Below are 13,720 nucleotides of genomic sequence, written 5' to 3'. Positions count from 1 at the left end.
GCAGCCTGTGAGAATACTCCAGACCCTCATCAGACAATAGAGTAGGTATTGAGAGCTTGAACTGTGGTAGGACCAAATGGAGATGCTCTGGCATGGTAAAGTACACACCAGATCATGAGGACTTGGTGAGTAAAAAAATATGAATTTTTAAAAATGCCTTATCGATGGGCAGTGGTGGCTCACACCTTAAATCCCAGCACTTGGGAGACAGAGGCAGGCAGATCTCTGTGAGTTCGAGGTCAACCTGGTCTACAGAGTGAGTTCCAGGACAGCCTCCAAAGCTGCAGAGAAACCCTGTCTCAAATAAACAAAGCCTTATTTGTGACTCATATTGATTACATGTGGAAATAGGGAGTATTTCACATGTTGGGTTAAATAAAATACAAAGTTCATTTCACCTAGTTTTAATGTGGATATCGGGAAGTTTTTAATTTTTAATTGTATATTCCATTCATGTGAGTTTTCTGCTGAACAATCACTGCTTTCTCCTGGAATCACCCACATGGCTCCAATGCATGTGCTGAGTGAGTAAATGGATGGGTGGATGAGCAGATGGAGGATGGAGGGATGGATGGGTGGGTAGATGGGTGGGTGGGTGGATGGGTGGGTGGGTAGATGGGTGGGTGGGGGATGGTGGATGGGTGGGTGGGGATGGGTGGGTGGGTGGGTGGATGGGTGGGCGGATGGATGGGTGGGTGGATAAGCAGATGGAGGATGGATGGATGGGTGGATATGTGAAGGGTGGGTGGGTGAATGGAATATGGATGGGTGGATAGCTAGATGGATAGATGGGGGACTGGGTAGAGGATGTGTGGATGGACAGATATATGGGTAGATGGATAGATGAATGCATGAGTGGGTGGGTGGGTAGGCAGATGGAGATATTCATGGATGCATGGGTGGGCAAATAGGTGGAAATATGGACAAATGGTGCCTGGAGCCAAATGTCTCCCATTGCCTGAGGCTCTGACACAACTATGCCCTGGCCAAACACACACACACACACACACACACACACACACACACACACACACACATCCGCTGCACAGGGCTATTAGTGTTTGCAAGCACATTTCCAACCATGAAGGATTGGTGTTCTAGGACACAGGGATAGAAGGTCTACTAATACCATTCCTGCCCTACACCCCTGCCTCTCCCACCCTCCAGCCCCCTGCACACCATTGAGGGGCAGGTAGGGGGTCTGTTGGCCTCCAAGGTCATTCCTAGGCAGGATCTTGCCCCCACACCATCCCACCCCTGCAGCATAGGTGAATTCAGCTGAGCCTTGAAAGCCAGAAGGGCTGGGAGTGGTTACTAGAAGACTTGAGGCTGTGATTGAACAGCACTTAGTGTGGTGGTGCTGACCTCTGGTGGCAGGTAAGGGCATCAGCAGCTAGTATACAGGTGTCTGATTGCTGTTTCCTGGTTCCCACGTGTACCTGGTTCCCTGGTTCCCACTTTCCCAACATGGTGACCACTGCTGTTGGCTGAAGCAATGAACAGCTCAGCGTAGCCTTGCTCCACAGTGCATTTGCCTATTGCTCCCTTACTGTAAGAGGTCTTCTTTTACTAATTAGAATGTCATGTGTGCGGCATTCAAAGTTCACCTGATTTGTGTTTTCTGTCAGATTCTTGGTCCTTTCCTTCTGATTTGTCCCCACCCAGAGTCCCTGGCAGGTCACAGTCCTCCATGACAGCCTGACCATCAACCCCCTAGAAGTTGTCTCCTGCTCACCGCAGGACCCTTGAGCCAACTCCTACTCCACCTCCATCCCGTGCTGCTCTGCTGTCCAGTGTGCCCCCCACTGTGGACACCTCCTGGCCCCTTTTCACAGTACTTTGATTCTTAGCACCCTCGGGTGTGTAATAGGTCCTGCATGTACCAACTATGTATCTAGAGAAAGGGCTGAGTTATTCAGGTGATGGGACGGCCCCATGGCCACCTGCAAGCCAGCAGTCACTTTATAAAGCCACTGGTGTCCCAGCACACCTGATCAAAGGAGTCGTTTAGACCCTAAGCTGAGAAGGGGAAGCAAAGCAGAAGAGAGAGGAGAGAAGGCATGAGCTATCCCAGGAAACTTACTCTTCTCTCACCACACCACAGGCTATATGCCCTATTCCCTTTCTCCATCATCCCCCTCTTGGATAGGAACGGAGCCACCGGTGCTTACTCATAGTTGCCAGGATATCTCACAGAAGGCCTTCTGACAACAGGCTGCTCTTCATAAGGAAATAAGCAGGCAGCAATTTCTCTGGAATTCACCATGTAGAACAGGCTAGCCATAATCCCACAGAGCTCTGCCTGTCTGTCTCCTGAGTTCTGGAACTAAAAGTGTGTGCCACCATTATTATATAGAACCTGGCTGTAACCCATTATTATATAGAATTAATATGTGCTAATAAAAACATTAAATAAAAAAAACACCTGGCCTGGCCTGGCATGCGCCCTAGTTTCCTGTGGCTCCAACAAGATAGGTGTGCAGTAGGTGTTGTATAATGACCACACCCCATATTGCAATTTTAAACTTTAGAATGTTTTTAAGTTTGCTGAAGTTACAGGCAGCAAAGATTCTGCAGTTCCATAGTTTCCTTTTGCCTTCCCTCCCTCTCTTTCTTCTCCCTCCATCCCTCCTACTCCTCTCCCTCCCCCATCCCTCCTCCCTCCTTCCATCTTATCACATTCCTTAACTGAGGTAACACCAATAGTTTAAGATCATGTCACTGGACTACATTTAGCATCTCCTTGGGCTTCCCAAGACCTCCCTTTTGATGGCCTTAAGCTGTCTGGAATGCCCTATATGGGATTTATCTGGTGTATTCCTTTTGGTCCGTTTATAATATGCTGGAAGCATGTTGTTTCCCATAGGGGCCTACACTGAAGGAGCCTCGGGATTTTTGTTTTGTTTTTAAAGAAAGGGTCTTGTAGATATAGCTCAGACTGGCCTCAAATTTGTGATGCTCCTGCTTCAGCCTCCCGAGTGCTGGAATTACAGGAGTATTCCACCATGCCCAGCTTTTACTTGGACTTTTGAGCAACGCTGGACTTCTTCAGACTTCCAAGAATCATAGAGATAGACTTAATGAGCCTTTGAGTGGGACACTTAAGCTTATATATAAAATGTATCCCCAAGGGCTCCTGTGTTAAAGGGTTGGTCCCCAGTTAGTGACACTATCAAGGGGTGGCTGGATAGTGAGGCCACTAACTTTGTGAATGGATTAATTCACTAGATGGGCAGTCAGGAGCTGGTGACTGGCTGGAGCAAATAGCTCACAGGGGAGCTGAATTGGAGGGCATGGCTTGCCTGAGCCCCTCCTCTCTGTCTGCTTCCCAGCTGCCATGAAGCATGCAGTTCTGCTACATAGCATCTTCTTCCCCACCTACCCTTGCCCCTGTGATGCGTTACCCTGAGAGGGCACAGAAACAGCCCACCCTAGGGACAATGATTGCAAATGTCAAAAAGAGAGCCCAAATGAGTCTCTCCTTTCTACGAGTTTCTCTTGAGCATTGATGGAGTGAGAAAGGCTAATCAGAGGTAATGGTGGATATGATGTCACAGTGTGGCTCCTGATGACAGGGTCACTTTTGTCTCCCTTACACACAAAGCTCCTCCAGGGAAATCACTATGCTGAGCCCACACTCAGGCGTGAACGGAAGCTCCCACTCCATATCTGCTGAGGGCGGTAAAGTTTGTTTGGAATTTCCCTTCCTCTTCTCCACTCTTTGTTTATTTATTCAATCATTTGTTTACATGAGCATGGCCCTGTGGATTTCAAACTTTTAGCTACAATCCAATTACTGCATTGTTCATGCTGTCCCAACTTGTGCTGCTCCTGCTGTGGACACTGGGGGCTCTTGGTGGGCTCTTGCATCCCTTTGATATATACTTTTTTGGTCATCTTTTAGCTTTTAACATCTTTAATGCTTTTTAACTTTTATCTTCTGTTCCTGCAAAACACTCGAGGCTCAGCTTGTTCAGTCCTGCTCCACTCCTAGACCCAGCTGTTTTTTCCAGGACTCCCAGACCAGGAGAAAAGAATTAGCACCAGACACCTGGGTTCAGAGACCCATTGCTCCCAGCACATTCTGGTTGCTACAGGTGTCTCTCAGCTGACAGTGAGAATGTGCGGTGCACAAATCTAATGCCCACACATAACTGTGTGATGCTAAGCCTGAGTCCGCCACTCACATCTCCGCAGAGCCAGCACTGTGTCTGTGGCTCCACCTCCCCTTGTTTGTCCCTCCATGATGTGGTTTGAATGTGAACTGTCCCCCACAAGCTCATGGGTTTGAACACATGCTCTCCAGCTGATGATGATGCTTGAGGAACAGCTAGAGTGTGTTTGAGTTGTGAGGGATGGTTGATGAAGATGGGTTGCTGGGCAGAACTTGAAGGTCATACCCCTTCCTGCTTCCAGCCTGTGTTCTCTGCTTCTTCTGGCTATGATGAGAGGGAAACTCCTGGGTTCACCACTCCCAAGCACACAAATGGAGTGACTCAATGTAAACTTCTCCCAATGCATTTAGGATATTTCCATGTGTGTTGAGGGCTAGTAGCTCCACCCCCAACCATTTTATTGCTGAGCAGCATGCCATACATTATGGGGGCATCATCAAAGGACATCTTGGTCATTTCCAGCTTGGAGTGATTAGGGGAAAGATGTTATCAATGTTCCCTTGTAGGTTTTTGGGTATATATTAAGTCTTCAGACCTGTAGGGTGCATGCCTTGGATGGTGACGGCTGGGCCACCTTTAGCCTTTTCAAAACCCGCTTGCTGATAGCTGCCCTCGGGCCTGCAGCAAGTGGGGCATGGGAAATCTCTGGATACAGCAACCTCTCTTCTTTCTGAACAGAAGGAAGGCGACTCCCATCCATCCTGAGGCCTCCAGCCCGCCTTCTTCCATGTTTCCCTCTGAGCAGAGAGCCTTCCTCAGGTTGCAGGCCCTGACTCTGTAGCTCCACCCTCACAGCTGTGAGGTCCTCCAAGGCAGGCCTGAGCCTGCTCTCGTACCAGAGCACTGAGTACCTGGGAGCAGAGGCCTGCTCAGCTGAACCAGTAGTGACCTTCTCTCCTGGACAATTTCTATTCTGAGCTGTTGGCTAACCATCTGCGTGAGAATGTTACCCTACTTCAGGACACAACAACCGTGGCAGTTCTAGTACTACCCACACATGGGAGGCTGAAGTCAGGAAATAACATTGGCTGCTTTCCCTGAGCTGGACTTAGCCCCACACCCGGCTTCCAGACCCCCATGCCCCCAACACAAGCTGGACCACACACTGACAGCTGTTGACAGCAGGGAGATAGAAGGGATGCTCCAGCCAGCAGCCCCAGAAGACAAAGCTTCCTCATCTCCCAGCACCTGGGATGTTGGAGCTGGCTTCACAGTGTGGGTCTCATAGGGTTCCCAGCACCAGTTTCACCATCAGAGGGTGACAGAGCCAGGAGGAAAGGAACCCAGAGTCTCAGGGATTCAGGCCTATGATGCTTTCCTATCCTGGAGGGACAGATTAAAGCACCCCCAGAACAGGACCTGGGCCCAAGAAATGTCAGATGGATAGTCAACATATGGGTAGATGGAAAGACAGGTGGACAGATGTGTGGATGGTTGAGTGGACACATAGAAGACTAGAAGAATAGATGGGGAGATGGTGGGTGAATGGACAGATGGACAGATGGACAGATGGATCAGGTGGGGGGAAGAATGCATAAAATGTGGAAGAAGGAACGACAGGGAAGGAGATGGAGAGAGGGGGATAAGGAGGGAGGGAAAGGGGAGGGAAAGGTAGAGGGAGGGATAGAAAGGAGAGGGGGAAGGGAAGGAAGGGAGGGGTGGATAGAGACTGGAGATATCAAACTTCTCCAGTCCCCAAGTCCCCCCCCCCCCGCAACCTGTTACCATGGCCCTGGGCATCCCGGGGACACTGTCCTTATCAGAGACAAGGAAACAAGCCCAAGGTGGGCCCTGCTGCCAATCGAGCACTGATGTACGCTGAGCCTAGCCTGCACACAGTCCACTCGCCAGAATCCTGTGGAACACTGCAGATGCTACAACCCTGCCAAGCCCTGCTCTTGTCAGCATGAACTGTGTGCCTTGGGACTGGCCAGCACCCTGACTATTCTAATAATGGGGGAGTGAGTAGAGTGCACTGTATACATAGCACAGGCCCTAGGGAAGACCAGAGGGCCCTGGAGGGAATCAGCCTTATCCAGACATTTTCCAGCAGGGGGCAGCGACACCTCACATTTGGGAACTAGCCGTGAAGCTGCCAGTCCTGGGCAACCCAGCATATCCTCCCCAGCCTCAGGCTTCTAATCCACTTTGGCATGGCCTCCAGGCAGCCTTTTTGCCCTCAGGGGCTCTACAAAGACTGGCAAACTGGGCCCTTAGCTATGACCCTCAGAGCTTCCTTGGCATTTCTCTATGTGTCTGCACCAGATGAGCACCCACGCCTTCACTCTCTAATCTGGAGACAGCCGCCAAGCATGCCCCCCACGCCCCCCCAGAATCACCACATGTCCTGACTCCCTCTCTGCTCTGACTCCTATCTACCCAACTCTCCTGACATACCTTAGCATTGCATGGCACTGCTGGAGTCCTCAGGACTGAAGACAGGGCTAGCCCCATTTGTTCCAAGGTGTGTTCTCTATCCAACTCTACCAGCAGCAGCAGCAGCAGCAGCAGCAGCAGCAGCAGCAGCAGCAGCCACTCTTTTTTTTTTACCACTATTGCTTGCTGATGGGAAGGTCTGTTCTTTCCTGTCCCTCAGCTACTGATATTAGGCTAATGAAAAGAGAGAAAACGGGGGTTTGGTGATATCCCAACCAAACATCTTGTGTCCCCAGAGCTGAGGCCCTGCCCCCACCCTGGCCTCTCATGTTACACAGGCCTAGAGGCTGGCTCAGCCTACCATTGCCTGATTCTGCTGCTGATAAACTTATCAAGCTCAGCATCTCTGGTCCAGAGGGACTGCCCTGAGCAAGCATTGCCATGGCAACCAGAGGCAGCAAGGAGGCCTTAGACCAGGTTGCCAAGTGATGCCGGCAGACAGCCTGGGTCTGTTCAGCTGGCAGAGCATTCTGCAGTACTATGTCCCTGGAGGTAGTCAGTCCCATGAACTGCCCCAGGGACACCCAAGCTAGAGGCAGCCCTGCCCCACTTGGACCCACCTGTCTTAGTCCCCTCATCCCATCACCTATGGGTCACTAAAATCTAGCACCAACGACCCTGCAGTTGGGTTTACCTTGCTCCCTGCCCCAATCCGGAGCCTCTTACAGGGTCCTTTGTCCTTTCTGAGGACAGACTTCTTTGGAAGGGTACCAGCCAATAGCAGACTGACCCGACTTCTAATCTGTGGTGAGGTCAGTACAGAGAACATAAAGAAGCTAAGACAAGTCACTCTTTCCAGACCAAGGAACAGGCCAGCATGAGCCTGGGCACAAAAATTTACCACAGAGGACCAGAGTGGGCTGGCAGATGGGCTATACTGTATCCAAGGCATCAGGTGGGCAGCCTAGTGGTTCAGGGACCCTCCAGATCCCCTACCTCCAGACTACCAAAGGTTCACACTGATCCTGAAGGATGGCACTGGCTCTAACCATGGGAAGGCCTGGCTCAGGACAAAGTCACTCTAGTCAGCAGCACCTCTTAGTCAAGAGGGGACATGCATCTTACAAGGTCTCACTGGCCAATTACGTACCCGGGGAAGGCTATTTCAGGGGACAGCAGTTTTCGGTTGCACGCCCGAGAAAGTGGGAATGGCACTATGAAGGTCTGGACCCAACATGCTGGGTCCAGCTTCCTACTGTCCTCCACGGCCAGAGAAACATTTGGAGTGTTGCAGCCCGGAGAGTGTACAAAAGGGCACATGTGAAGGTGTGCTCCTAGGCAGGCACTTGAAGGAGCCTGGTTCTGTAGGCTGTTAGCCAGCAGCTAGACAGGTATCCAACATCACAAGGCTCCTCAGGTCCCGCTCCCAGCCTATAGGTACCCAGTGCCTCCCAGGAGTAAACGCATCTGGATCGAGGGGCATGAGATGACAGGGCAGTGTCACCAAACTTGGGGGCAGATGCAGCCCAACCTGCAGACAGCACGGAGACAAAGGGCATTTATCACATGAGATGGCACAGATGGGGTAATTGTTAACCTGTAATTAATTGGGCAGTTAGATGATATCATGTATCTGGGGCCCTCCGTGTGAACCTCCTGCCCACTCCAGCCAGCACAAGAGGAAGGTGCAGGAAGGCCAGGGCTGGGCAGGTAGCAATACCCGGTCCTTCCAAGTGTCACGAGCTGCTGTCCATGATTGGGGAGGAGGCTTTGTAGAGGCAAAGCCCCAGGTCCCAGGGGAGAGCATCACAGTAGAGCAGACATGGAAGAAGACCCCACCCAAAGGGGGTAGGCAGAAAAGTGGGGATTGGAGCTGACCACAGGCCCTCCCACTCTCAACCCCCCATGTGTCTGCAACCCCCAAGACACGACACCCCAACACAGGACAGATGAGAACTGAATGGAGATATATTTTGAAACGCTCATATTTGTCTCTCCTCTCACGTTTTTCTGTGTTTCTTTTCTACAATCCTGAGACTGCTGTTCATCAACCCCCAGCGTCTGAGCCACAATGTCCCAGAGAGCAGTTACGCAGGGAAGTCATTTCACAGTCAGACGAGTTGCGGCGAGGCCGGCAGGCAGGCACCGAGGATATAGCAAGGTTGTTCCAATCACCAAGAAGGGGAAGGAAACCCTGCTGGTTGTGGCCCTCCCTCCCACCAAAGGAAATGTCTGTCTGTGCTGTTCTCACGAGTCTTCAGCCTCCTTGGAAGGGCCTCCTCTGCCATCTCAGCGTCCGGGTGTCCCAACACTTCTCGACACTCAAAGCAGAAACAAAACAGGTCCCCCGCCATGCCATCCAGTTTACATGAGGGATAAAATTACATTTGTACAAAAATAGATTCATTTACCCTTCCCGGTGCATTAAACATTCCTCTATCTTTATTCCCTGCGGACGCGGCATCCTCCCCACAGTGGCCGCGCATCCCAGCTAAGGCATGGCTAGAGATCAGGGCACTCCAGCCCTGCAGCATCTGAAAATAGATGCATCCCCTGCCTCCAGAGTCACCAGAGCCCGACTTCCCCACAGAAGGGGACCTCAGGTCCTTGCTCACAAGAAGCAAATGTACAGGAAAACGGGAAAGTCTTGATTAAAGAGAACACAAAACACCAGTAACTGTGCCGCATCTCCTGTCACTGGCATGCAGCCTCTGCACACAGTCTCTGTACAGCACATACATGTTCACAACACACACCTGTGTGTATGGGGACCAGGTCACATGTCCCGATCCTTTGATGGGGACAGCAAATGATTAGCCACTGGTTGCCTGCTCCGGCCAGATCTTCTGGGATCCCAGGGGAGGGGGCTCAGGTGTCCCTTGGCACTGTCGCCAATCTGCCTAGGATCCTTAGGGACGCTGTAATTTGGAAAACTGAGGGCGTTGAGACCAAATTCCCTCAGTGACTGTGGTTTCAGGGTGACACAGACCAGAAGCTGCCACAGGCTCTGTGGTCATCTTCAATTCTCAGTCACAGGAGCCCCCAATGAATCTCCAAGCAGGGAGGTGACACAGATGAAGAATATGGCCCCAAAGCAGCAGTGTGGATGTCCTATGACCATCGATGGCAGCTGTTATCCAACCAGGCTGAGGTGGGGATGGGCGCAGGGTGGCTAATGAGCTGACATTAGTGCTATCTTTAGAAAATTAAAGATTGTCCCACCAAAATAATAATAACAATAACAATTATAATCACCTTAATTGAGCCAGATTGGTAACACGACTGAAGGACTGGTTAAATGAACCCAATTCTCTCCTTAGTGACACCATGCCCACACCTCCCCTGCAAACAAACAGCACTGTACACACAATGATGGTGACAATGAGGCTAAAGGAACAGGAAGCTCACCGGGGAGTCTATGATGACAAGCAGTGGCAAGTAAGGCTATGTGAGACAGTGGGGCCAGGGGCCATGGCCCCAGTGCCTGAGAGCCAGCCAAGCCCAGACATGGCAGCATTCCAGAGTCGGCCCCAGGACTTTCTCTGCTGGAGCCACTGACCCTCCTCAATGGCACAGAACACAGAGCACAGCATATAACAGGGCCAGCATGAACAATGGGAGCAGTGGTCTGCAGAAGCCACAGTGCTAGGTGTGGGTTGGGGACTCTACCCACTGTGCCTGGTGCTACCATTCCCCAAAGGCTGCACAGAATTTCTCAGAAGGCCTAGGAGAAGAGGCAGCTGGCTGGTCCTGGGAACTGTGAGGCCTCTCACGCACATCTCTCATGCCACCACAAGAAAAGAGGGGGTACAGGGGAAATGTTTCTGGAATCTTTTTTAGGTGCCTCAGCTGGCTATGGTTGGGGACTTTGAAAAGTTGGAAAATGAATGTGTCCTTCCTCATAGAGCCTATGAAACTGGCTCCTCCCATCCACCACCTCCAGGCCCAACCCCCTAGATGGCTGGTTCCATGAGGGCCTTCCCCTCCCACCCCTCTGCACCAATGGGAGACCAGCTTTTGGGGAGGCAGTGTGGTCATCCCCACTAAGGCACCTACTCCTGACAAACCTGGGTCCCTGGGTCTGAGGCTAGATCATGAAGACTGGGACCCAGGGAGGTCCCACAGTGCAAACAAGGCTGTTCAATTGGAGAGGCACACTCAGAGCCTGAGGTGAGCCACGAGGACAAAGCTGAAGTCTGAGTCTGCAGCCTGCCACCTGAGCAGATGTGACAGAGCCCTTGGGTAAGATACTGGACACTGTCCACAGACAACACCATACCAAGAGGAGTCTCAGAAGGCCTATCAGCGTTCCTAACAGAAGTGGCCAGTCAAACAAGTGGCCCATGCGAGAGTCCCACAGAGCCTGGCAAGTCCGCCACACCAGGACACCATCACCTTTCATATCTGCGAGGTTCATCTCAAGTCCCTCCGGTCCTCTCTCAGGAAACCAGACAACAACTGCTCCCTTCCCTGAGCCTCGGGATATCCAGTGTCCTATAAGAGGCCAGCAAAAGGACAGCCCATGCGTTGCCCAAAGGACCACTGAGTTGGAAACCCCATTCTACTTGAGCCATGGGTAGCCCTCCAGGATGATCCCTGGCATCACCTTGCAGACCACAAAGGAAGATCTGGAATAGGGAAAAGCCAGGCCACTACTGTCGGCTAACCCTGGGTTGGTGAGACATATGGTGGGGGACAATGACACAAAAGGAACTGGGAGGACTTCCAGCCCATGCAGACTTGAGGTGGTCCCAGAATCCTGCACAGTGGCCATGGTGACATCTCAGGGTATCTTTGGAAACAGGCTTTACAGGTTAGCTATGACCCAGGGGGATAGGACCAGCCCCCACCTGTTCCCTCTTTATCCCAGGTGACTTCCCACCCTAGCTGGGTACCAGAACTCTGAACAGGCAAAGATGGGCCACTCAAAACAGAGGTGCCACATGGGCATGTCGAGAACCAGCGACAGCAAACAGCAACTAGAACAAGCCCTTCTCCCAGCTCTTGTAGCTCCAGGTGCTGAAAACCCCATGAAGTACCCCAAACCCCTCAGGGTGACAAGCAGGGTAACCTAAGAGCCTGATGTGGGGAAGGGGGCTAGCTGGGTCTCAACCAGTTCTGGCCATGGCCCTGGGCCAAAGGCAAGCAGTAATAAAGATGACGAAGATGGTGACGCATCTTTAGAGACCATAGGGATACTGCACCCCAAAGGTTCACATGGGCCAGCAGAAAGGGCAGGAACAGGACTGGAGCTGAGCAGCTGTGTCCAGGCAGGGCACGGGACCAGCACACGGGTGGCAGGGGCCTAGGTGGTTTGATGTGGGGCCTCCAGCATCTCCATGAGGAAGGTGTCAATGGGCGTGTCCCCGATGAGCTTGAAGAAGAACAGGTGCTCCAGGCACTTGAGCCCAATGGAGCGCAGTGCGGGCAGGCGAAGCAGCAGCTTGGCGAACCTGCAGGATAGTAGAGAATAAGGATTGGCAAGGAGACCGGGCGGTTCCTCCCTCTCCTTGGTGACCTGTAACTTCCCTAGAGACCAGCTAAGTCCAGCGGCCTGAGACCTGAATCTGGTCTGCAGAGGAAGCTGCCTGAGTTGACCCTTCAGGAAGAAGATGGGAGTGAGACCTAGAGAAAGGAGGTTCCTTAGAGGCAAGAGCACACGGGTAGGAGTGGGGTAGGGGTGGTTGGGTGAGGTGCATCAAGATCCACAGGGCCCTGGAATGGAAGGAAGAGCTCGTGGTAAGACTACTGTTGGCCAGGACAGGCCCAACAGGACTTGGGAGAGAAGTTACAAGTGTGGGCTTGCTCCATGGGCAACGGGGAGCCACAGCAAAAATTTAAGCAGGTAAGAGCATGAATGGATTTGTGCATCAGAGAGGCCTCTCCAAGCGCAGTTGTCCTAGAGGCAGTGGGGCCTGTCCTGAGAAGAAGCAACAGAAAGATCTGCGAGCAGCCTCCTGGGTACCATGCACTGTACTCAGTGGGTGACTGAAAAGCCACAGGGTGGGGACCCCCACTGAAGGTGGGGCCAGTAGCAAGCTGGGAAATTCTGTGCTCCGGCAGGAATGCCAGCCTCCCATGAGCATCCCCAGCATGCTGTGCAGGCCCCTCCCCAGAAAAGATTCTGCTGGGCTACAAGGCACTGGGGAGGCTCTTGGGTCCCTCTGCGCCTGGAGTGTTTCCTGGGCAAAAGACTGATAAGTACGGGAAAGGAGACTAACGGCTCATGGAAGATGGACTTCCAGGCCAATCAGCCATGGCAGTCATGAGAGGACAGTGTGAGGTAGGGACAGGACCTGGGGTCCCACATGTGACCTCTGTCTGCTCAGGGCCTCCCTACACACTGGAGGGGGCTCTGGACCTCATTAATTATTAACCATGTCTTTTACTTCCAGGGAGGAAGCCTCGTGGTTGGCTGCCCCACCATCCTCAGTTTAAAGGCACAAGCATAACTTGGAGGCTGGAGAGGCGCCAGAGAACAGGCTGTTTTCTGCTGAGCTGGCGAGATGGGCTAAGGCAGGAAGCCAGGAAAAACAAGCCATTGCCACCCTCCTGTCCTCCTCCGGGAAGTTTCACTTTAAACCAAACCAGATGAGAGCTAAGCAGCAGTGTGGACAGTTAACTATGTGCATGCCAGGCAACAAGATGGGTTAGTGTGCCCGTCTGCCCAGCCTTCCCCACCTCCTCACACCCAGTCTGCAGGCTGGGAGGCTGCGAGGTGCCCTACAAGGGGAAGAGCAGAATGACACATCAGACTGAATCCCAGCAACGCACCATTGCTCCTCCTGAACACCTACTGTGTGCCTAGCACTACAGACTGTCCGCCCAGCACCGCAGACGTGAACATGTTCCAGCTTCAGTCATTCTCTCTGCACGACTATAAAGTGTCTACATTGTGCCAGTATTTCCAGGCTTCTTAACAGGCTCATTTTATGGGTGAAGAACAGAAGGCTTCATATTCATGAACAATGACAAGCACCTAGTGTGCACCAGGAATTGGACCAATTCTCTCAGTGAGGTACAGGGGAAGGTATATTGTCCTCAGAGCCTGTGAGCCAGAGGGTAGTCTAGCTCCAACTCGGAGCCTATAAAGCATCCCAAGCTGGTCTTGTGGAGGACACCACAGTCTTGTGACACACAAAGGGCTTCGGAGATGGGTGGCTAAGCCC

General features: G+C 52.1%; 1 protein-coding gene across 2 annotated transcripts in view; it reads right to left on the bottom strand.

Annotated features, from left to right (window-relative positions):
• Positions 1–8,501: 8,501 nt before the first annotated feature.
• The window catches only part of Rxra (retinoid X receptor alpha), an 89,964-nt gene continuing 84,745 nt past the window's right edge, over positions 8,502–13,720 (bottom strand). For both annotated transcript variants that reach the window (XM_027423032.2, XM_027423033.2), the window contains one exon: positions 8,502–12,004. In XM_027423032.2, coding sequence (XP_027278833.1) covers positions 11,857–12,004 — 148 coding nt within the window. In that variant the 3' untranslated portion in view covers positions 8,502–11,856. The remainder of the gene's footprint in view (positions 12,005–13,720) is intronic.

Source organism: Cricetulus griseus, chromosome 6, assembly GCF_003668045.3.
Source record: "Cricetulus griseus strain 17A/GY chromosome 6, alternate assembly CriGri-PICRH-1.0, whole genome shotgun sequence".
Lineage (NCBI taxonomy): Eukaryota > Metazoa > Chordata > Mammalia > Rodentia > Cricetidae > Cricetulus > Cricetulus griseus.
This window is presented reverse-complemented; position numbering and strand designations above follow the sequence as displayed.